Below are 22,710 nucleotides of genomic sequence, written 5' to 3'. Positions count from 1 at the left end.
GTTCTTAAAAAGTAAGGTTACAGAAGAAGTGACTCAACCGTTTTAAGAACCCGTGTCCATTATGATCTCTGTGGAGGCCCACCTGGACAGGTGCAGGGGGAATTTCCAGATGCAGCATTTCCTAGGTTGAAACTAAGATGCGCAGACTCCATGCTTCTGAAGCAATTGATCTTGGACTCATTTCTGTTTTTTTTTTTTTCCTCTCCCTTTATTTTTTTTTAAATGTTACTTTCAAAAAATATGAGGTCCCCATATACCCCCCACTCGAATTTTCTTTTCTTAAGCCATTTTTTTCTTCTTAAATCACTGGTTTTTTCCTTTTTTATTTTTTTAAAATGTTACATTCAAAAAATATGAGGTTCCCACATACCCCCCCACCCCCCTCACCCCACTCCTCCCACATCCACAACCTCGTTCATCATCATGGCACATTCATTGCATTTGGTGAATACACTTTGGAACACTGCTGCACCACATGCATAACGGTTTACATCGTGGTTTACCCTCTCCCCCAGTCCACCCAGTGGGCCGTGGGAGGACACACAACGTCCAGCATCTGTCCCTGCAGCACCACCCACGACAACTCCAAGTCCTGAAAATGAAGAGACGTGGTGTGGGGGCATTTTCAGGACTCATTTCTTGCTGCCACTCAACAGCGCCTGGGGGAGTGTCGAGCTCTGGGCAGCTACCAAAAGGACAGCTGGAAGGGTTCCTTCCCTGAAACAGGCAGACCCTGGAGGTACTTCTCTTCACAGCAGGGATTCTCCTTTTGTCGTAGACTCCGCGCTTTTGCCCCAGGAGACCTCGGCTGGTGACCCTCTCCCCTTAATCCCTTGTTATCTTTCCCAGATCTGACTCCTTCTGGAAGACAGAGGACCTCCTCCTCCCTCCCCACCCCTGCGCTAGAGACACACTGTCTTCTTCAGCCCCCTTCCTTGCGCCCTCCCCGGGCCATCCCCACGCCTCCGGTCCACCAGGCTCCCCAAACTTCCCAGTCTGCCCTGCCCCTAGGCTCCCCCAGCAGAGGATGGAGAGCTGCTCCAACCTTCCTGGCAGTTGGATGCTGGCGGGGGAGGGAGGCGGGCTGCGGGGAACCGCAGGAGCGGCGGGAAGGCGTGGCCGCGAGTCTCAGGTTGCAGCGCGGCCCGGAGCGCGCGGGGAGCCGGCGGGGCACAGCCGCTGCAGCCTGCACTCGGGCTCCCAGGCGCTGCCAGAGAAAAACCCTGCCTCGCAGGGAGGAGCGCAAGCCCTGTGCCTTCCCTCTGCCCTCAAAGGAAAGAAAACGTTTCCAACTCTGCTGGGAGCGGACTTTGGGCAGCCCCGACCCGCTTCTGCGTCTCCGCCGCGGGAAACCCGGGGTTTCTCAGGCGCGAAGACTTCTCCACGCCCCCAGCCGCGCGTCTGCCTTCGCTCCCCCGCACTCCTTCCAGCGCCCGTGGGAGAGAGATGCCCCGCCGGGGCGAGGCGCAATGAGGAGGCGAGACGAGGGCTGAGCGCACAGCGGCCGCGGCCAGGGTCCCTGGGCTCGGCCCGGCGCCCGTCTCCCCGGGGTGGGGCCGGGTGGGGGTGGACCGAGGCGTGGACTCGCGGAAGCCTCCGCGGCGACGGCAATAAAAGGACTCGCCGCGTCTCGCTGGGAAGCCGCGCCGCCCTGCCCCTGGCCCCGGCAAGGCATGGCCCCCGAGGATCCCCGGCGGTGACTCGCTCGCCCGGCCCTGTGGATGCTCCGGGCGCGCCGCCCCCGCTCGTCGCGGCTTCCCCAGGCCAGGTGAGAACCGGCGGCGGCCCGGGCGCGCGGGAGCCGCGGGCTCTGCCTCTGCAGGGGGAGGTGGAAGGGCATTGGGGGCGCTCTAGGGAAGGACTGGGGGCGGGCGCAAGGGCAAAGAGGCACGCTGAAGTGTTTCCAGGCGCTGTTTTAAACCGCAGAGTTAAGATCCGGGAGAGAAGCTGGAGAAGGCTTGAGGGAGGGAGGCAGGAGGCTTTGAATCGGATTGAGTATTTGCAGACACCTTCCTTCTCGCCCTCGCTCGCTCTCCCCTTCCCCACGTACGTCCAGCCACCGCCTCCATCCATCTCTGGATTCTGGGGAGCTGCCAATGGGATTCCCAAGTGGAGCCGCTGCTGTCAGCGCTTGGGAAAGGCGAAAGAACAGTTGGAGCTCCTCGGCTCCCGGTTCTAAGCCGCCGCCTTCTCCTCCTGAGGCTTTCCTTGCAGAGCGGGCTGCAGGCGCGCGGAAGCTGGGAAACTCATCACGAGGAGAGACGGGGACTGGTGCCGGCCGCGGGCGGAGGGGACCGGTGGGCTACCCGAGCCGCGTTGGGGGACGCGCCTCCTTTTCCTGCGCCGCGGGTCCGGCGCGTCGGAGCGGGCCTTGGAAGGCGGCCAGGGGCGCGGGGGCCCCCAGCGGGAGAGAAGGCGGGCTGCTTCCCGGGGTTCGCGGGCTGTCCCTGGGGAATCCTTGCAGGCGCAGGCCGAGTGGCCTGGCCGGGGCGGCCTCGGGGCTGGCGTTCCCGGACGCGCATTCGCACGACCTCTGGGGACGCAGGAGGGCGAGCGAAACCCGGCTCCGGAGCAGCTGGGAAGCCTCGGCCAGGTCCACCCGTGGGCTCAGGGCCTGGAAGCCGCCCGGTGCCCCGGGTGAAGCGCGCGGGCAGGGGCGCGGAAGGCCCGGGGCCGGTGGAGAAACTCCTTGCCAACCTGCGCTCCAGGAGTGGCGCGTGAACTCGCTTTTTTGCCAAGCTGCCTGCACCGCTAGCTCTCTGTGGCCGACGGAAAGGAGAGACGCGCGCGAGTTTAAGGAAATATGTATCTCGAGGATGGAGAAGCAATGGGCGCTGGAGTCCTTCCTTTCCCAGGCTGGGCCAGCGTAGTGTTTGCCATCAGCAGTCAGCACTTGGCCAGACCAGGGAGGAAAGAAGCGGCGTGCGTCTCCGCTGTGGCGTTTGCACTTAAAATTCATTCAAGAGAGGAAAAAGTTGACCAAGGCATGGCCAATGCATGAAAAAAAAACAAAACAAAACAAAACAAAAAAACACTCTAATGGATATAGCCGGTGTAACCGGACTTTTATCTGAGCTTTTTGCAATCTGCCTCAACATCTTTCTTCAAACATTCCTTTAACGGTTATTTAATTAGTTAATGGCAGAGTTGACGGAAATCCCCCAAATTTGACTCCCCAATAAGCACTGATGCTGCTTCACCGTGATCCTTCGATTCCTTGCAGGTGAAAGAGAAGCCAGTAAACGAACCCACAACTAATGGAATGGATTTCTCCCTGGCGAATGTTTCTTCAAATACTTGAAGACGTTATCAGTAAATCTTCGAGGAACTCCATTACAGGAAGGAAATATTTCTAAAAATGACTTCCCCGGGAAGGGTTTAATTCAAATATATCCAATAAGTAATGGCCCAGGCTTATCGTTGAGAGAGAAACGCAACTGACTATGGGCTGTCATTGGAATCGAATCTCTTTCTCTCTCTGTGCGTGTATGTGCGCGTATGCGCCTGTGTTTAATCCACGGCTACAGCACGATAATATCAGAGGCAGCAGTTAAGGAGTCCGTCCTCTAGAAATGATTAAAGTGAATGAAGAAAGGTTAAAAAAAAAAAAAAAGGTTCATATCTTTACGCAACTATTTGAAGTGTCTCCAGAATGTATCATTTGAAGCTCGACACCATAACACATACTTTCTAGGAGTTACTAAAAAGTAGTCGGTGCCACCCAGGGTAACGGCCTCACCTGTTGCGTTCTCCTTCCCCAGGTGAACAGAGCGCCAAGATGCCGGCGCAGGCGCGCTGCGGGCTTCTCTCCGTGGTGCTGATTCTGCTTTGGCGATGTCCATCAGCTGTTTTCGGCTGCCCTCACCCCTGCGCCTGCTACGTCCCCAGCGAAGTCCACTGCACCTTTCGCTCCCTGATTTCCGTTCCCGCTGGGATTTCCAAACATGTGGAAAGAATCAATTTGGGGTTTGTACCACATTCTCGCGGAACCCTTCCAATGTCCTTGCGCTTGGATGTATTGGTTTGCGTACACGTGTGTGTTCTTGTCACTTCTTATGTCTATCCTCTTTGTTGATCCATCTAGTCTAATCTGCCTCGATAAAGTCACAGTTTGCTACTGTCCTAATTACAATCCTTTGAGCTGGTTGTATCCATTAGCTGCAATCACTGTGGTTGCGTTTACTAGCAAAGACTTACGGAGGAATCAGGTGGACAAGAGGTTTTCCTGGGTGACAGGGCTCTCTAATTTGTAGATACAAATGCAGAGGACACACACACACGAGAAGATTATTTCAATGGAAACTTCAGAAAATGTTTAAGAATAATAAAAGGAATAAGTAGAGTATCCGTGATCTTTAGTCATCTAGATAATGCGATTGTGACTTTGGAGAAATACAAGTTACATCAAGTTTTGCTTATTTAAAATAATAATGTATATAAGGGTTTGGGGGGGGCATTTCAGAAAAATTTTTATATTTTAATTGACTTTATGCATACATATTTTCTATACATAAATTTTCATTGATATGAATTACAGGTACTAATGGATAGTCTCAAGTGTAAACAATTACTTGTATTTCTTCAACAAACTATTTTAGCTATTATCTAACATTGCAAAATCAGCAAAATAATATACAGTTTTATGAATATCTACTGCTGGGAGGTTTTAATAAATTGAAATAACCCAAACTTTAGTCAATGAACAAATAATTGTAAATGTGTCAAGATATTTTAGAGTCTGGATTTTTTTTTTAAGCCTTGCACTTCTAGGATATAGAAAGATCCAGTAGTAGAATAAGACTGGATGGAAAGTTAAGACAATAAGATGAAAATCCTTCCTCACCCAAGGAAACAGACCACTACTAAATCGTTTTCTCAATAAAATCTTGAGAAGACTTACCATATGAATGCCTGGAAATCTGGCCATGAGGATGATAACTCAGTAGGGAAAACAATCTGGCTTTGCTGGAAGGGTTTCCCGTTTTACAATCGTACAGTCTGTTAGGATACCTAATTTGTCAAACGCGAGTGAAAGAATAGGAAGGCGCTAAAGCCAAGTTGGAACAAAGCTGCATGAGCTGTGCATGTCTGCACGGGGGTGGCGGAATTGAGCTTTATCTATGAATTCCCTTCTTTATTTCACTTCCTCTTATGCAAAACGGTTACTTTCAGGAATTGTCTGCACATGAACCATTTTTAACTCATTGTTCAGAAAGAGAACAGATCAGGGACATGCTGGGAATGACCAATTAATCCCTACATCCTAGCCCTTTGGCAGAGTACTCATTTGAGGGTTCTGTCAAACAGGGATTGGAAGGAAGAGGATAACTATGTCCCAGGAGTCAGCTGTGTCTGTGTTGGGTGTTGAAACAGGGGTGTCAGTTTGGAAATGGGTGCAGGGAAGTTATTGCATGCACCATCCCAAGAGGATGCTAATTGCCTGATGGGTTTAGACTTGCAGAGAGCAAGACTATCAACTGAAGGGTTGTTTGCATTTTTATTTAATCTCTGAGATGTGTTTCTTCTTGCCCCTCTTTCAACTCAAGTGGTTTGTGGGCAGAACACCTTACTAACCTTTAAATTAGGACATAGATTCTGGTGATTTCCTTTTAAACAATTAACGACAAACACAATGATTCAAGGTACCCAAAGGCTTCACCGCTAGAATAAAAGAAAGATACCAAAAATGTGTCCTTTCTGTACTACCGTCAAAGTAGATATACTGAGATATTATAATAGTAAAGATTTAAAACTTAAGGGAATGTTCCCTATATATTTGTTCCATTTGCCTAACCTGGTAGACTGTGTTAATGAATGACTTTTTATCATTCTTATAATATCACAGTAGTATTTCTGAAAATCAGTCTCAAAGTAGATAATGAAGCTAGTATGATATATTTTGATGGGGTGTGAGAGAGAAGCAAGAGGAATATCTAAAATATAGAACTCAGAGTCTGAGCTGTTTTCTAGCACTTTGGAGAGACTATAAAACTCACACGGAATAAGGATTTGTTGGCAGAGTCCTCATAAAACTTGCATTTGCACACAGCTGTCATTAGATTCTAGGTCAGCATTGAAAGAAAGGTCTGCTTTTCCCTATTTGGACAGTCTCAATGATTTTCCATAAATTACTTCCCAAATACTTTTGAGTAAACAGAAAAAAAATTATCTACCTGGCACCTAATTTACAGATTTTTAATAATTTTTTGGTCTTAATTAAAATACTCATTTTGATGGCATCATTGTGAAACTTCCCAAACGCCCCGATTTGTCTTTTCTATTTTAAATGCTGCTTTGTAGCTAGCATCCATGTACCTTTCTAACAGAGGTCATCTGATAGAAACATTTCTCTTAGTGTGCTAGATAGTTGGTTACTGGCAATCAACAGGCAACAAAGATGATCTGAAAAGGAGGCTGCATGACTAGTAAATTGTAGAGCTCCTTCCAAAGGTCATCTAAGTCTCTAGCCAGGCTCCCTTACCATAGCAGCATACTAGTATCCACCATGTCTCTGCCAAATTTTAGGAGTATACAGAGAGTTCCCATCCACACCTGCAGGGCTGGCAGGGAAAACAATTCCTCCCCCACTTGATTCCCAGGTGATTCTCTTGGCTTTTGTCTGTCCCAGAGAATTCTCCCTATCCTAACTCTGGTGCCAGCAGATTCTGCAGCTTTGTGATCCCTCTTAAAAAGAGGTACCAGGAAGATGGTATAGGAAGGCAGGTTCCTGAACAGATCTTCTCCCCTCCTGGACCTTTGGGAGCCCCCTGGCCGGGGGAATTTATTCAGACATGAGGAAATTTCAACCATGACATTGCTCTGTACTAGACCATCTTCCCTTCTCCAACTTTATGGAATGTAAGGGAGACTTTCAATACAGTTGGACATCAAGTCAGATCTGAGGGTCTTGCTCACGAAGGCTGCAGAAACACTTGTCACCACACTATTGCTCTCAAATAGGTTGAGGAAATCAAGCTCTTTCTGACTCATTTTAGAGAATGAGACCTACCTCCTCCTTCTGGGCCCTCCACTTTTCTCTACCTGCAGGCTCTCCTTAGGTGACATCATCCTCTTCTTGGGTTTTAAAGCATCACTCATTCTGCCTGATGTGCATCTTGAGTTTCCCTCTCAATCTCAAGCTCCAGCCTCGTCTACCTCCACCAAAATTCTTGCAAATGGAACACGGCAAAACAAAATTCTGGATCGTTTTCCCCAAGCCTATCTTTCCCATCTCAACAAACAGCACCAAAATCCACTCATTTGCTCAAATCTAAGGAGAAGTCATTCTTTCTGATCTGGTCTTCTTTCCCAAATCCACCAATTAGTAATGCCTGTTGGCTCTTCCTCTAAGCATGTCTGGGAACTTCCCATTTGCCTTCATCTCTAATGCAAAAGATCAGCATCCTCCATGGCATTCCTTTAACCATCTCTTTCCTAGTCTCCTGCTTTCTCTAGCACCCCACTCATGCCATGGTTGGAGTTGTCACTTCAGCACCTAATTCCATTTGTGTCATTCCATTCCTTAAAACCTCCCCGGGGTCTTCTCATTGCATCTGGAATAAAGAAAATAAACACCTCAATCTCTCCTCCAAGGTTCTCGATTACCTGGTCTCTGCCAAACCCCACCCGTCTCACCTGGTGCCACTCTTCCTCTTCTTTGCTCTGTTTCCAGACGAAACACAGGATCAAAGAAATGGAAAATGGTTTAGAGGTTGATATCCATTCCCTTTTGTGTGCTTTCCAGTCCAGACAGATTTGTGGTAGAATTCTGAGTGAAGGCAGTCAGTTGAGGTGGCACATCTGTATAGGCTCTCTAGGGTTGGAGCATTTCTCAAACTCAGCACCATTGACGTGTGGGGCTGAATTGTTCTTTCTTATGGGGGCCATCCTGTGCATTGTAGGGTACTCAAGAACATCCCTGGATTCCACTCACTTGATGTCAAGCAGCTGCTCCCTCCCAACAGGACAACCAAAAGTATCTCCTGACATTGCCAGATGTCCCCTTACAGGCACGGTTGTCCTCCATAGAGCACCTGTAGGCTAGAGGATACAGGTAGAGAAGAGAGTCTGATGCAAAGTGTGAGCAAGCTGAACAGTTTCAAGGAACAGAAAGATAATTCCTAACCCTGAGGCAAACAGCAAAATAAGAGCATCAAACGATCACCTGCCATCGCCATTCTGCTAAAATTACATGGCCAAGCTCAAGGCGATGAGAATCAGTCATTGTAAATAAAAATGGGTATCTTGGAGCATAGATTTCAGCAACAGACTGGACTTAGCCTCATGACTGTAAAACCTAGTGGCAGACTAAAGTGCAATGGGAAATTGACACAGTACCAAAAAATATCCTTACTCTGGGGCCAAAGAGTGATGCAATGAGCTTTCCAGTGAAACGGTGCAAGTCTTTGGTTTGAATTCTCCACTGGGAGGGCTCCGTCCCAAGATGGATGGACACAGCTGCACCTTTTCTTTCTTTTTTTTTTTTTAATCACTTAAGTCCTAGTTCAAATATCAGCTCCCCAGAGAATCCAGTAGGTCCATCCGTGCTCTCCATCCTGCCTCTTGTGGTTTTTCCTCACGAAATATACAACTATCTGAAATTATCTTTTCTTATTATTTCTGCTGTGTTCGGCCTTTTTGTTTTTTCTTATTTTTACTAAAAGAACTGTGAGCATGCTGTTTTTGTTGACTGCTGAATCCTTTCTGCCTAGAACTGTGTCTGGCACTGAAAACACACTCCAAGTGTGGTTGTTGACCAATTGATAGAATGACATTTAAATGGATTCTCCAGTACCATGCATCATTTAGTTCAGTTCAGGATACTTAAAACAAACAAACAAAAAACACCACCAAAGTTCTTGTTCCTTCTCTTTCTTTGTCTTGAAAATCACTGGAATTAGTTTACAGATATATATATATATTCTGCATGCTATCAAGCCTCTAGACAGCTCATCTATAAGAGGCAGTAGGCAGATGTGGAACTGGGACCCCCACTCCCCATCCAAGTGAGGCCAGCTACACTCTCTCTCCCTTCACTGGACTCTGTATACAAATACTGAGGCAGTCATTGGGCAGAATGCACCTTGTCCCTTCTTTGTCTTTTAAACTTACTCAGGGAGTAGGGAGGTCACTATCACTAATGTCATGAAGGAAGCCTCATAGTGCTAAATTTCTCACGTCTTTGTGACACGATCTTTTGGGAAGTTATCATCCCGAGGTCTTCTGCCACATCGAATACGTCTCTGTTCACATTTGCACCATGATTCCATAAATTTGAACTCATGGAGTGAGTAAAATTCAGTGGCAAGTAGGTATTTATAGCTTTTCCCCTCTCAACTCATGTCTGAACACACAGCCATGTTTTGACATCAGGAGATCTGATTTTATCCTGAGTGATGATGAATGAGATCCAGCGCCTTCTCTGAGTTTCCTCTTCTCTAAAATGTGGATGGTGCTTTTGTGGCTGTGATGGATTGAAGAACTTGTCAGCTCCCACCTTGTTTCCACAGGCCCAAAGTTCGCATGATGTAATGGAAAGAGCATAATCTTGAATATTGGATGCAGTGTCATTCAACTCCTGACTTGCCTGCTATGTAGTCTTGGAAAAGAATCTCAGTTCCTGCTCTGTAAGCTTAGTGGAACATGCCTGTCTCACAGGGTTTAGCTGATAAAGTGCAAAACCTGGTCTGCAAAGGAGCATGTTCAATTCTGGATACTCTCAGGAATTCCAATGCACAATCATAAATTACACAGTTGGTATCAGTTCTTTTTATGGTTTATCTCTCACCACTGTTGAATAGGACAAAGCTCATCTAACAAGAAGAGCAGTAGGCAGTCCATTTAATCCAGAAGAGGGAATCTTATTGCACAAGTAAAAATGCCTAGCAGGACCTATAATTGCCTTATGCAACATTTTCCCCCGTGTGCCATTTTGAATCCATGCAACATTATCTTAATAGGATGGAATGCATTGATTCCATCTGAATTTTCCTTTGCATAAAGTGGTCTTTGTTTTGGTTTCCTAGCTGCTAAAACAAATACCGTACAATGGCCTTTCACTTAACAACAGTGATTTATTGGCTCACAGTATCTGAGGCTACAAGGTTTGCCACATCCAGAGTTGGCATCATCTGGTTGACAGGCAATTATTGGTGTTTTCTGTGGTTTCTCTATCACGTGGCAATGCACAGGGTGACAGCTTTCAATCTTGGGTTTCACTGACTTCTAGCTTCTGGCTGCGCCCCATGGCTTCTCTCTCCATCTGACTTCCGCTCTACTTATAAAAGACTCTGTTAACCTGGGATCAAAGCCCAAACTGACTCATAGTACCACACCTTAATTAAAGTAACATCTGGAAGAGATCCTATTTACACACCCACAGATCCACACCCACAGATCCAGGAGTTGGGCCCTGAACCTGCTTTTAGTGGAGGGCACTATTCAATCCCCAATAGCTTTCTATAACAAGGCAATTATTAAAGTAGTTGTTTGGGGAATTTAGGGGCATGACTTTGGTTATATTTTCAGTACTCAAGACTTTGTAGCTGAAAGGTGCTTTCTTTCTTTCTTTCTTTTTTTTTTGCATTTTTTTGTCTTTATTTTTTTAATATTACATTAAAAAAATATGAGGTCCCATATACCCCCCACCCCCCTCATCCCACTCCTCCCCCCATAGCAACAACCTCCTCTATCATCATGAGACACTCATTGCATTTGGTTAATACATCTCTGAGCACTGCTGCACCTTATGGTCAATGGTCCACATCATAGCCCACACTCGCCCATGTTCCACACAGTGGGCCATGGGAGGACATACAATGTCCGGTAACTGTCCCTGCAGCATCACCCAGGACAACTCCAAGTCCTGAAAACGCCTCCACATCTCGTCTCTTCTTCCCATTCCCCACCCCCAGCAGCCACCATGGCCACTTTCTCCACACCAATGCCACCTTTTCTTCGATTACTAATCACAATAGTTCCAGAATAGAATATCAGTAAGTCCACTCTAATCCATATTCTATTCCTCCATCATGTGGACCTTGGACCACTCCACATCTATATCAAGAGGGGGCTTAGATTCCAGATGGATGCTGGATGCAATCCTCCTGCTTTCAGTTGTAGGCACTCTTGGCTCCATGGTGTGGTGGTTGACCTTCTTCAACTTCATGTTAGCTGAGTGGGGTAAGTCCAATAAACCAGAGTGTAGGAGATGAAGTCTGTTGAGGCTTTCTAAGGCTGACTTGCAGGTAAATAAATACCTGGCTGGTTGTTTCTATTGACTTTGAAATTGGGGTTTGGGATTTAGGTACAAGAGAATTGGCTCTGGCAAGCATCTGCTGCACTTTGCTATCATCTGCTCACCTGCCTCCTCTACAAGTCTATTTTCTTTTATTTGGGTGATAAGGAGAAGCAATAAATAATGTCAGGCTAGATTTGTTATATCTCAGCAGAAACGTCGACCCGGGGTTACAGCTCTCAGTAAGTGTAGGATTTTCCATTCATTGTAAAATCAGTTCTCCAGGGTTTGAGTTTGAAGATTCCCATGTGCCATAACGAGTATAGCAACTAATCAACACAGCAGTATTACCAACGTTTATGCAAAAAAGGAAAGCAAACCCCAGAATGTTTACAAGTGACTTTGGTAATCCCTCGGCTATGGCAACTTGTCTCTGTGAAATAAGATGGCCAATGTTTGCATGCGATGCTCAGCCCACAGCGCTCTCATTCCTTTATGAGCTGCAAGGCTATTTCCACCGCCCTCTGCTCCTTTCTCACTCTTGGCAGCCATGTGCCATTCATGATCCCGTCTTCAGAGAGGCATTCCAACAAGGAGTTAGTTACACCAGCTGCACCTAGAGTCCTAAGTCCTATTTAGTGCCCGAAATAACCTCCCACTGCATTAGCGTATTCCATGTCAAAATTCCCAAAGAATATTCCTTAATACATTGAAGATGAATAAAAATGTATCATTTTCCTCTTTCCCGGAGAAGCAAACAAGGGCACAAGGAGGTGGACATTCTTTGGGAATATCCCAATACGACCTCAGAATTACCACTTTGCCTACTTGCTCTTGGCAGGCTGGGGCATCTTTCCCATGTGGGATTGAACAATTCATCATTTCTTCCTCTCACTCTGTGACTCTCTCTGATTGTTTTTAAAGGTTTAATAGTATACAGGCCCTCTCGGAAACCTCGTTTGTAGGACTGACTAAATTGGAGCTTCTCATGATTCACGGCAACAACATCCCAAGCATCCCCGACGGGGCTTTACGAGACCTAAGTTCTCTCCAGGTAAACTTCAGGCATTTACAAGCATCCCTAATTGCTTTATTTCCCTACAGTCAGTAAGAAAGAATGGAAACTTTCTGATGATAAAAAAAAAAATGTCTACTTTTCTACATAAAACACAAGCTTAAGGCCATCATTTTCCTGCGCTTTGTGCTGGCTTCTGATCTGGACTGGGATATTTAAAACTGTGAACACTTCATTCTTTTTCCTTGTCTTTGTAGGTTTTCAAGTTCAGTTACAATAAGTTGAGAGTGATAACAGGCCAAACCTTCCAGGGACTCTCCAACTTATTGAGGTTGCACATTGACCACAACAAAATTGAGTTTATCCACCCTCAAGCTTTCAACGGCTTAACATCCCTAAGGCTACTCCATTTAGAAGGAAACTTGCTTCAACAGCTGCACCCCAGCACCTTCTCCACGTTCACATTCCTGGACTTCTTCAGACTCTCTACCATCCGTCACCTCTATTTAGCTGAGAACATGATCAGAACTCTTCCTAATGGGATGCTTCAGAACATGCCCCTTCTAGAAAATCTTTTCCTGCACGGGAATCCATGGGCCTGTGACTGTGAGATAAAATGGCTTCTTGAATGGGATGCAAAGTCCAGAGGTAAGAAGACATGCGAGCAAACTCCCAGCTGCACACTCTCACTTCCCTTTGAGTAGTTACTCCAGTGCTGCTGTGTTGCTTAATTCATGCTCTCCTGGATGAAATCTGATGTAAGGCAGGAAACTGAGGTGTTAACATGTATACACACCATAATTCAAATGTATGCATTCCTTAGTAAAACTGTAAGATATGATCATTTATTGGTTATATATAGTTGTCAGTAGTTGTCAGAGCATGCATGGATACTTGGACTGTGATGTTCAGTCATTGGCTACGGCTAGATGTGGGAAGGGTCTGCATATCCATGTCTTATTAGTCAGCCAAAGGGGTGCTGATGCAAAGTACCAGAACTCTGTTGGCTTTTATAAGGGATATTTATTTAGGGTAGAAGTTTACAGTCACAAGGCCCTAAAGAGTCCAACTCAAGGTACCGTAAGAGGTACTTCCTCACCCAGAGTCATTGGCCACGTGTTGGCACAAGATGGCAGGTGATGTCTGCAAGGGTTCAGCCTTCCTTCTTCCACTTAAGGCTCCAAGGTCCCAGCCTCTTCCAGTATCAGTTGTAGGTTGGTATAAGTCTCGTCTTTCTCCCAAGGCTCTTTTCTCTCTGTGCTTAGCTGCTCAGTCCTCTGGTCTCTGCAGCTGCAAACTAACAGGTGAATGGCTCTTCTCACTTCCTGGGGCTGCAGGATCCTGTCTAGTGAACTGTGTCTCTTTCTCTGTTTTTCTTCTCCATGCATTTACTTCCTGGGGCTCTGGCATCGAAACTCCAACTCTTTCCTCTGCCATGTTGTTTTCTTTCAATGTCCTACTGACGCAGCTCAAGCAAAAGTGAAACCTCTGAATCTCATACAATCTAATATGCCCAGAGAAACAGGCAAGTTCACAAACATAACCCAATATCTATTTTTGGAATTCATAAATAATACCAAACTGCTACAATGTATTATGAGGAAGTATTATGGGATGCTTGGAGAAGAGAAGCTGGGAAAGTGGGTAATGAGATTATTCTTTTATAAATGAGGAAGAATGTTCTGTGTTCATCAAGTTGCAAGGAAGTGGATTTTTAATTCAAAATTGGATAGATTTTTTCCCCTTCTGTATTAGTCAGTTTTCAAAAGATAAAGAACCAATAGGAATAGATTTATTTTCAGGAATTGGCTCATGCAACTGTGGGACCTGGTAAGTCTGAAGTATGTAGAGCAGGCCGGCAGACTGGAAATTCAAACAGGAGTTGATGTTGTGTAGTCTTGAGTTCAGAATCGAAAAAAACTGAGCCTGGATTTTTGTGCTGCTGTCTTGAGGCAGAATCTCTTTTTCTCCAGGAAACCTTGTCTTTTGCTCAGAAGGCCTCCAACTGATTGGATAAGGCCCATCCACATTATCGAGAGGCATCTCCTTTACTTCAAGTGCACAGATTGTGGATGTGAATCACATCTACAAAAGACCTTCTTAGCAACACCCAAATGTGTGTTTGACCAAACAGCTGGGCACCATAGCCTGGCCAAGTTGACACAAGAAACTAATCATTACACTTTCTTTCATCCTCATCCCCAGACCCTATCTCATAATTCACCACCATCGTGTATCATATCCTGGGTTCTGTTTGCTCATCTCTGTTCTCAGTGTCAGTGGTCTTCTCCAAGACTCCTTTTGTCTTCTCTTTGGGAGGACAGTGGGCAATTCCAAGCAGGACCCCCACAGCTTTGCTTGCCTTACTTCAGTTCACCTTCTACAGAGCAGCAGCCAGAGCTATCTTTCACCCAGCAGTGCCACACCCCTGCACAAATCCTTCACAAGTCTCCCATTGCTCTTATACAAAGGGCACCCTCCTTCTCAGAAGCTCCTACACAATACTTCCTCTACCTCCTCCAGCCCCACTCCCAGTCCTTCTGCTACTCCTTTTTACCCAGGTCCAGTCACACAACTTTCCTTCCTGTTCTTTGCACCTTCAAACTAGTTTCTGAGTCAAGGCTATTGGATTTTCTTACCTTCCTGTGGGGAAATCTTTTCTGCTGATGGTATAAGGGGCCAACTTCTTTTCATCATTCAGATCCTCACTGAAACAATGAAAAATAGCCTCCACTGAGATGCCACCACTTCCCCAGGATTCTCTTTACCTTCTTCCGCCTATCCCCACCAAGACACTTTCCATCACATCCACCTTCTCTCACAATTTAATCTGAGCGTCTTTAGTTGCTAGGAGAATTTCCTCCATGGGTTGATTCAAGGACTCATGTACTTCCACCCTGTTTTAGCCTGTTAGACTGCTGAAAGCAATATAACAGAAGTGGGTTAGCTTTTACAATGGGGTCTTATCGACATGCAAGGTTAGAGTTCTGAGGCTGAGAAAAATGTCCAAATCAAGGCATCATCAGGTGATGCTTTCTCCCCAAAAACTACCTGTTGGTGATCCTGAGCGCCTCTGCCACATGGCAACACACATGGTGGCAGGTACTAGCCTCTCCTTTCTCTGGGATTCCTTGCCTTTTAGCTCCCTGCTTCTGTGGCTTTCTCTTCCTTCATCTGAATTCCATTCTTTTATTGAGGACTCTAGTAAGAGGATTCAGACCCACTCTGGGCCCTGTTTTTACTGAAGTAACCTAATCAAAGTCCCTTAACCAAAGTAACCTTATCAAAAGGTCCCACCTAAAATAGATCCACACCCACAGGAAAGGATTAACTTTAAGAACATGGCTTTCTGGGTTCCACTGAGCATCAAACCATCACACACCCTGTTGCTCCACCTTATATCATGGCATCAGTGTTGCTTATTTCAGCCAATGGATGGGGAAAGATAGAGTCTTAACATTGCCTGTGTTCCTTATAAAGTCTTTATTTTAAATTGTCCTTCTTAACAGTCTTAACCAGAAAATACACATCACCTCCACTCATGTTCCATCAGCAGAAGGTAGTCTTAGGACCCACCCTTGGGTGCAAGGGCAGTGAAAAATGCAAATAGCCAGTCCCCAGCTGCAATGCTACACTTACAAAAGTGGAACCATGACCCAACCTTTGTGGGGCAGTGTATCCATAGCCGGGAGACATGAGTGTATGTGTGTGTGTATATATTTGCATGTGTCTGTGTATAAGTGCATGCACATGTGCATCCATTTTTGTGTGTCGGTTGCATTTTGAGATGGTTACTCTGAAAGTCACGAAGAAAACCAAGAGTGTGTTTAAGGGGGAGAGCAAAAGTAAACATGATGAAACTTGTAAAGAAACTCTAAGTCAAAGATGGTGATAGTTTGTTGTGTCTACATTGGGAAAGAAAAGAAGTGGATGAATTCCAAGAAGATTGTCAATGAGGATTCCACATTTTCCCTCTTCCTCAACTGGAGAGATTGTGGCATCCTTTACTGAAATTAAAAACAGTGTGAGAAGTCTAAGTATGGTGCAGGGAGAGAACATAATTTGGGTTTGTAGAAGTCAGTTTTAGGGGCTGTTGTGTCATGCAAATAGAGATGTCAAGGGGCAAGTGGGTGTGGAATGCAATGTGTTTGGACTGGAAAGGCACATATGGGAGTCATCATTGGCTAAAAGATGATAATTGAAACCACAGATGTGGGTGAGACCATCCAGGATGAGGCAGAGAAGGAAGGAGAAGGTCTTAAGACCAAGTCAGGGAGTTCCCCATCATTAAAGAGTTAAGCAGATGAGGAAGAGGAACCAGTGGAAGAGACTAGCATTAGCCAGAGAGAAAGGAGAAAATTCAAGAGGGTTTGATATCTAATTGTGTCGTGTGTGCAAGACAAGTCTTTATTTTAAATACAAATCTTAACCAAACATTAGTACTTACTAATCATTCTTGAGTACTTCTGGAACACCGATCTGTTAGCAGGCACTGTGCAAGAACTCCGATTATGGAAATATGCTTGGGTCAGAAAGATGCAAACAAAAGCTTTATCATGTGGTCATGTGATGGTGTGCACGGCATATCATTCTTTGGTTCATGAACTTATTGTGTGTTTGCTTATTTGCTTTAGGGATTCTGAAGTGCAAAAAGGACAAGGCTTATGAAGGTGGGCAGCTGTGTGCTATGTGTTCCAGCCCCAAGAAGTTGCTTGGACAAGAGATTCACAAGCTGAAAGACATTGCCTGCGTGAAGCCCTTCATAAGGTCTCCTCTGAGACACAACACAAGTGGGAATAGTGAGGAGGAGCAAGACCCAGAAGAAGAGGGTGATACCGAGCTCACCCTGGAGGGCTTCCAATCCCCCCCTTGGAACATCTCTTTGAACATGACCGACGAGCATGGGAACACTGTAAACTTGGTCTGTGACATCAAGAAGCCCATGGATGTTTACAAAGTTCACCTGAACCAAACAGATCCTCAGGAGATTGACATAAATGCAACAGTCGCCTTGGACTTTGAGTGTCCAATGACTAGGGAAAACTATGAAAAGCTGTGGAAGTTGATAGCATATTATAGTGAAGTCCCAGTGACACTGCACCGAGAACTCATGCTTAGCAAAGACCCCAGAGCTAGCTACCAGTACAGGCAATATCTGGATGAAGATGCCCTTTACTACACAGGCGTCAGAGCCCATATCATCGCACACCCAGAATGGATCATGCAACCGTCCATCGACATCCAATTGAACCGGCGCCAGAGTATGGCAAAAAAAGTCCTGCTCTCTTATTACACACGGTATTCTCAAACAGTGTCTACCAAAGATATGAGGCGAGCTCGGAGCAGAAGCTGGGTAATGATTGAGCCGAGTGAAGCTGTACAAAAGGCTCAGACTGTCCTGGAAGGGGGACACTGCCAGCTGAGCTGCAATGTGAAGGCTTCCCAGAGTCCAGCCATCCTCTGGCTGCTTCCAGATGGTTCTGTTTTGAAAGCACCAGTGGATGAGAAAAACAGCAGGTTCTCCATCCTTAGTGGTGGCCAACTGAGGATCAACCCAGTGGAGCATGGCGACTCGGGTTTGTACCAGTGTGTTGCCCAGGTGAAGGATGAAATGGATCGAATGGTGTACAGGATCCTTGTGCAGACACCTGTCACTCAGCAACCTGATAGACACGTGGTGGTGATTGACAAGAACCCTGGTGAGACAATGTTGCTGCCTTGCACTGCATTGGCAGTACCAGAAGCCCAGCTTAGCTGGATTCTTCCAAATAAAAGGCTAATTAATGATTTGACCAATGCATCACGTGCATACATGTTTGAAAATGGAACACTTTACATCCCCAAGGTCCAAGTCAGTGACAGTGGTTACTATAGATGTGTGGCTGTCAATCAACAAGGGACAGACCATTTTACTGTGGGGGTCACAGTGAAGAAGAAAACATCCAGCAGGTCATCAAAAAGAGGCAGGCACCCAGAGGCAAAGGCTTTCTCTAGACTAAGAGGAGATGTCGTGGAGGATGAGGGGGGCTCAGGCATAGAAGATGAATATAACACTTTGAGGAAAGCTCCACATCCAAAGGACCAAGAAGTGCTGATTAAAACAAAGGACAATGTCAGCTTCGGAGGTAAAAAGCACAAGAAGGGTCGAAGAAAATTGAAACTCTGGAAGAACTCCGAGAAAGAACCAGAGACTAACATTGCAGAAGGTCGCAGAGTGTTTGAGTCCAGAAGAAGGATAAACATGACAAACAAGCAGATAAATCCACAGCACTGGGCAGATATTTTAGCCAGAGTACGGGGGAGAAGTCCCCCAAAGGGCACAGAACTACCTGAGGTCTTAGAAACCACGACTCCTTCATCTGTGAGTTTAGAAGCTACACCCCTTTTGCCTGCAGTTCCTCCACCCTCAGTGCCTCCTGCACAGGTAGCAGCCAGTGCAGAAGAATCCTCAGCAGACGTGTCTCTATTCAGTGAGGAAGAGCAGGCTTTGAGTACTGGTTCCTCAACGAAGATCACACAAGAACAGGGCCATAACAGAGCGAGTTTTGCTGCACCCAAAGTAACAAGTGAGCAACTGGATGAAGTTATTGATCATGAGTTTTCTGAGATAACTGAGGCTACAACTCCCACAGGAGCTGATTTGAAGTGGGCTGCAGACACAACTGTGACATCTTTGCCTTATGAGTCTTCTCCTATGCTACAGACCCTGGACATGCCTTATGAGGAGCCCACCAATGAAGAGATAGCAGCACAGGGACTGTCTAGAGTAGTAGATGTTGAATCTGTGTCATGGCTACCATCAAAAGAGGGCGAACCTCCATTAGATGACTTGCCTTTGGTTGAGTCTGAGATACAACCAGGTGAGGATAAAATGAAAGAGCTGACCTCTACACACTTCACCCCACACTCCACAGTGTGGGCTGCAGAGCTTGAAACATCTGAGTCAGTTGAAGGTCCCATGTTAGGGGAGCCAGATGTTCCAGCCCAAACACATCTACAGGGACAAACAGACCATACCCAACCTATGAAAGGGGGGTTGAGCACTGAAGGCAACCCTTCAATTAAAAAGGGCATGGAGGAGAACTCTCAGATATCATGGGAAAGAGATACTCTGGAGAGGGATCTCATAAGCCCCAGAAGTCCTGAGAATGAGGGGGCAAGCATTGAAGCTGGTACCCTCACAGCCTCTACCCTGGGAGTGCTGACCAGCTTTGCTTCATATAAACAGCTTGAGGAAACCACACAGGGCACGCCATCAAACAAGGATACTTCCACTGTAGCAGCAAGGATGATGCCAACCCAAAAGACCACCTCACTACCTGCTCTGACCATTCACCCTTCACGAAGGAGGCCCAATGGCAGGAGAAGATTAAGACCCCACAGATTTCGCCAACAACATAAACAAACTATACCAGCTACTTTGGCCCCAAGGGAGACTTTTTCTACTCAACCAGCTCAAGCACCTGAACTGAAGACACCAAACAAAGTGGAGAGTTTACTTGTTCCTACATCATGGGTTGATAACACCATTGATATCCCAACACGATTGGACATGGGGAAGCTTGCAGAACCAGGATCCAGAGGAAACTCACGAAGGAAACACTTGAAGAAGTCAAGCAAACATCGGCATACCACTTCCACAGGGAAATCAAGAGCTGCTGTGTCCAAGCCCACCATCTCCCCAGAAAATAAGCATAAAAAGATTATTACTCCCAGTTCAGAAACTCTACTTTCACCTGGAACTGTTCTTCTGAAAACTTTGGACCCACTTGAGAGAACTAGAATAGAAGATGATGTGACAACTACCACAAAAATGCATTTATCTCAATATAACATCCAAGAGACAATTGCAGTCACACAGAAACCTGTACCAGATGGAAAAGAGATTGAGAAGGATAATGGTGTCACAAATGCCAATGCCTATAAAACTAGCACTTTAGTCCCTGGTGAGTCAGTTATTGATATTGTATCACATCCTGTGGAAGACTTTAAGGAAGAAGCCCTTTCTTTAGAGTTTCCAGTCACTCTGAGCAGGAATCCTCCAAGGACAGCTTCACCTGGCAGGCTGCCAACAGGTGAATCTGCTACCAGTTCTTGGGAAACCACAGAAACCACAGATCCACCCTTTTTGAAAGAGTTGGAGAATCTGCATTTTCCTTCTGAGTTTTCACCTTCCATTGCAATCTCTACGCTATCTCAACAGGAAGAGGTTGCTGCCTCTGCTACTCTCTCAAACGTAAAAGTAGAATCTTCTTCAAGTCAGGTAGTAACCACCACCAGTCATCAGTATCAATATAAAACCACCTTTGCTACTACCCATTCTAAAATCAAACCACAGAATCATGTCTCTACTTCTGCCCCACTGGAGCAAACATCATCCCCATTCTCATCCACGACTCTTGCATCTTTGGCACAAACCTCCACAAAACCTACACCACTTCCTTCCAGCAAATCTCATACAGAGCCCAACGAAAACATTTCATTTATTTACATGAGAATCCCAGAAACCAAACCACCCTCAATGAAAAATGAGAGAACTGGGCATATATGGAAGCCAAGTGAGTTATTCACCCCCTCTTCCAGCCAGAACAAAATTGATGTATCTCAAAAGCAGGAGTTACAAAGAGAGACATTTGATAGTAAGACCCAAAACAGTCTACCACAAGACCTGGGTACACATCATCAGGATGTTGGGGCACAAGTGTTTCACCAGCCGGCTTCAGTTCCTGCCAAAGCTATCCCCCCGATGGGGCCAGCTATACCATTGCCTGTGGCCACACAAAGTTCCTTTGGTTATTTTGCGACTTCCCAGCCACCTCATCACTTGACCAACAAACTAGAAATAACTACGTGTCCTTCAAGAGTTTTGCCAGAGAACAAGCACTCTGTGACTCCAAAATTAACCACTACCATGTCTCCTGTTTCATTACACAGACCCAAACCCAGCATGCCTAGTAAATTTGGTGACCAAGGAGCTGACAGATTCAATGCCAGAGTGTTTGGAAATAACAACATTCCCGATCAAAGAAGTCCAGTTGGAAAGCCACCAAGTTCAAGAATTCCTCAGTATTCCAATGGCAGAGTCCCTTTACTCTTTAACAGGACCTTTGCATTCCCACAGTTAGGAGTCACGCTGAAGCCACAGACACCCACAACTCCTGTGTCAGTGACAGGAGAGAGAAAAGTTAATCCGGGTCCCTATAATAGAATACATTCCCAAAGCATCATCCACGTGGACTTTGGACCACCAGCTCCTCCATTACCTCAGCCTCCCAAGGCCAACACACTACCCTCAACTCATCTACAGAATATTCCCCCCATCTATTCCACCCGCAGCTCCATCCCTTTTGTGACATCTGCTGGCCAGTCTTCCAGAAACTACCAGACCAATTCAAAGCTCATAACAATTGGAGGACCCCCTGCATCCAAATTCTGGATATTTGGGGAAAAGCCCCAAATTATCACCAAATCCCCACAGGTTGTATCTGTCACTGCAGAGACAGACGTGGCCTTTCCATGTGAGGCAACTGGGAAACCCAAGCCTTTCATTACCTGGACAAAGGTTTCCACAGGTAGGGTATTTAATCATCTGCATTTTAACCAGGGCTACTATAGGGTAGGGTTGCTCAAGTCTGGTACTCTAGGCAGAATTTAGAAATTTTGGGGGTGGGAAAAGGTGTTGGAGACATTAGATCTAGGCCTATTTTCTTTACAGACATGTAGAGTAAGGAACTAGGAGGGAAGCGAGATTTTAATGGAGTCATGGAAACTGAGCATAGATCCTTTGGATAAAGAGTAACATAAAATTTAGAATATTCCATAGGGAGTTCCATGTTTTCTCCAAGATGAGCCTAATACAAAAGCCACCCATTGTAAGGATGGTGTGAGGATGAAGAGTAGTCTGATCATTTCCCTTATCCTTCTACTGACTTGCCAAGGCAAACCAAACTGGTCTAAGCCAGGTAGTTGGACTTTAATTTGAACCTAAAGATGTGATCTATACATTGAATTCCAAGATGCCCAAAGAGCACTTACTACATAAATTAACCAACTGCTTTGTCTGAAAGACAAAGCAATTTCTAGGTAATGCCAGGGAGTAAAAGCTGGTATTTTTAATTCATGAAAGCTTCCCGCCCTACCTTGTTTCCCTTTCTTTCTTTCTCAACATGGCTGCATCCTTCAGCCTTGGTCTCCTATCTGATGATTTTTTGCTTTGGTTTAGTCTCCATGTGGATAATATAGGAGTGATTTATGCTGACAGCACTTGGGAAAGCTGTACGTTCTTCACTCAATTTTATCTCACAAATGATCCAAGTGTGCCAAAGGTTAGCAGAAACTCTGTTCCTGAGGCTATCATCTACTTCTTTGATCAGCTCGCTTTGCAAACCTGTATGCTTTCAAAATTATTTATTAACAGATTTTGCCTAAAGTAGGAAGAGGAGGATCACTAGGTTTTTCA

At 45.8% G+C, this 22,710-nt stretch overlaps 1 protein-coding gene across 1 annotated transcript in view; it reads left to right on the top strand.

Moving 5' to 3' along the window:
* Positions 1-1,457: 1,457 nt before the first annotated feature.
* The window catches only part of LOC101435360 (matrix-remodeling-associated protein 5), a 34,237-nt gene continuing 12,984 nt past the window's right edge, over positions 1,458-22,710 (top strand). Inside the window, exons 1-5 of the mRNA XM_004449150.4 lie at positions 1,458-1,768; positions 3,762-3,966; positions 12,161-12,290; positions 12,509-12,899; positions 16,886-21,823. Of these exons, the coding sequence (XP_004449207.3) occupies positions 3,779-3,966; positions 12,161-12,290; positions 12,509-12,899; positions 16,886-21,823 (5,647 nt within the window). The 5' untranslated portion in view covers positions 1,458-1,768; positions 3,762-3,778. The remainder of the gene's footprint in view (positions 1,769-3,761; positions 3,967-12,160; positions 12,291-12,508; positions 12,900-16,885; positions 21,824-22,710) is intronic.

This window comes from Dasypus novemcinctus, chromosome Y (genome assembly GCF_030445035.2).
Source record: "Dasypus novemcinctus isolate mDasNov1 chromosome Y, mDasNov1.1.hap2, whole genome shotgun sequence".
Lineage (NCBI taxonomy): Eukaryota > Metazoa > Chordata > Mammalia > Cingulata > Dasypodidae > Dasypus > Dasypus novemcinctus.
Note: the sequence above shows the minus strand (reverse complement) of the source record. Positions and strands in the feature narration are given on the sequence as shown.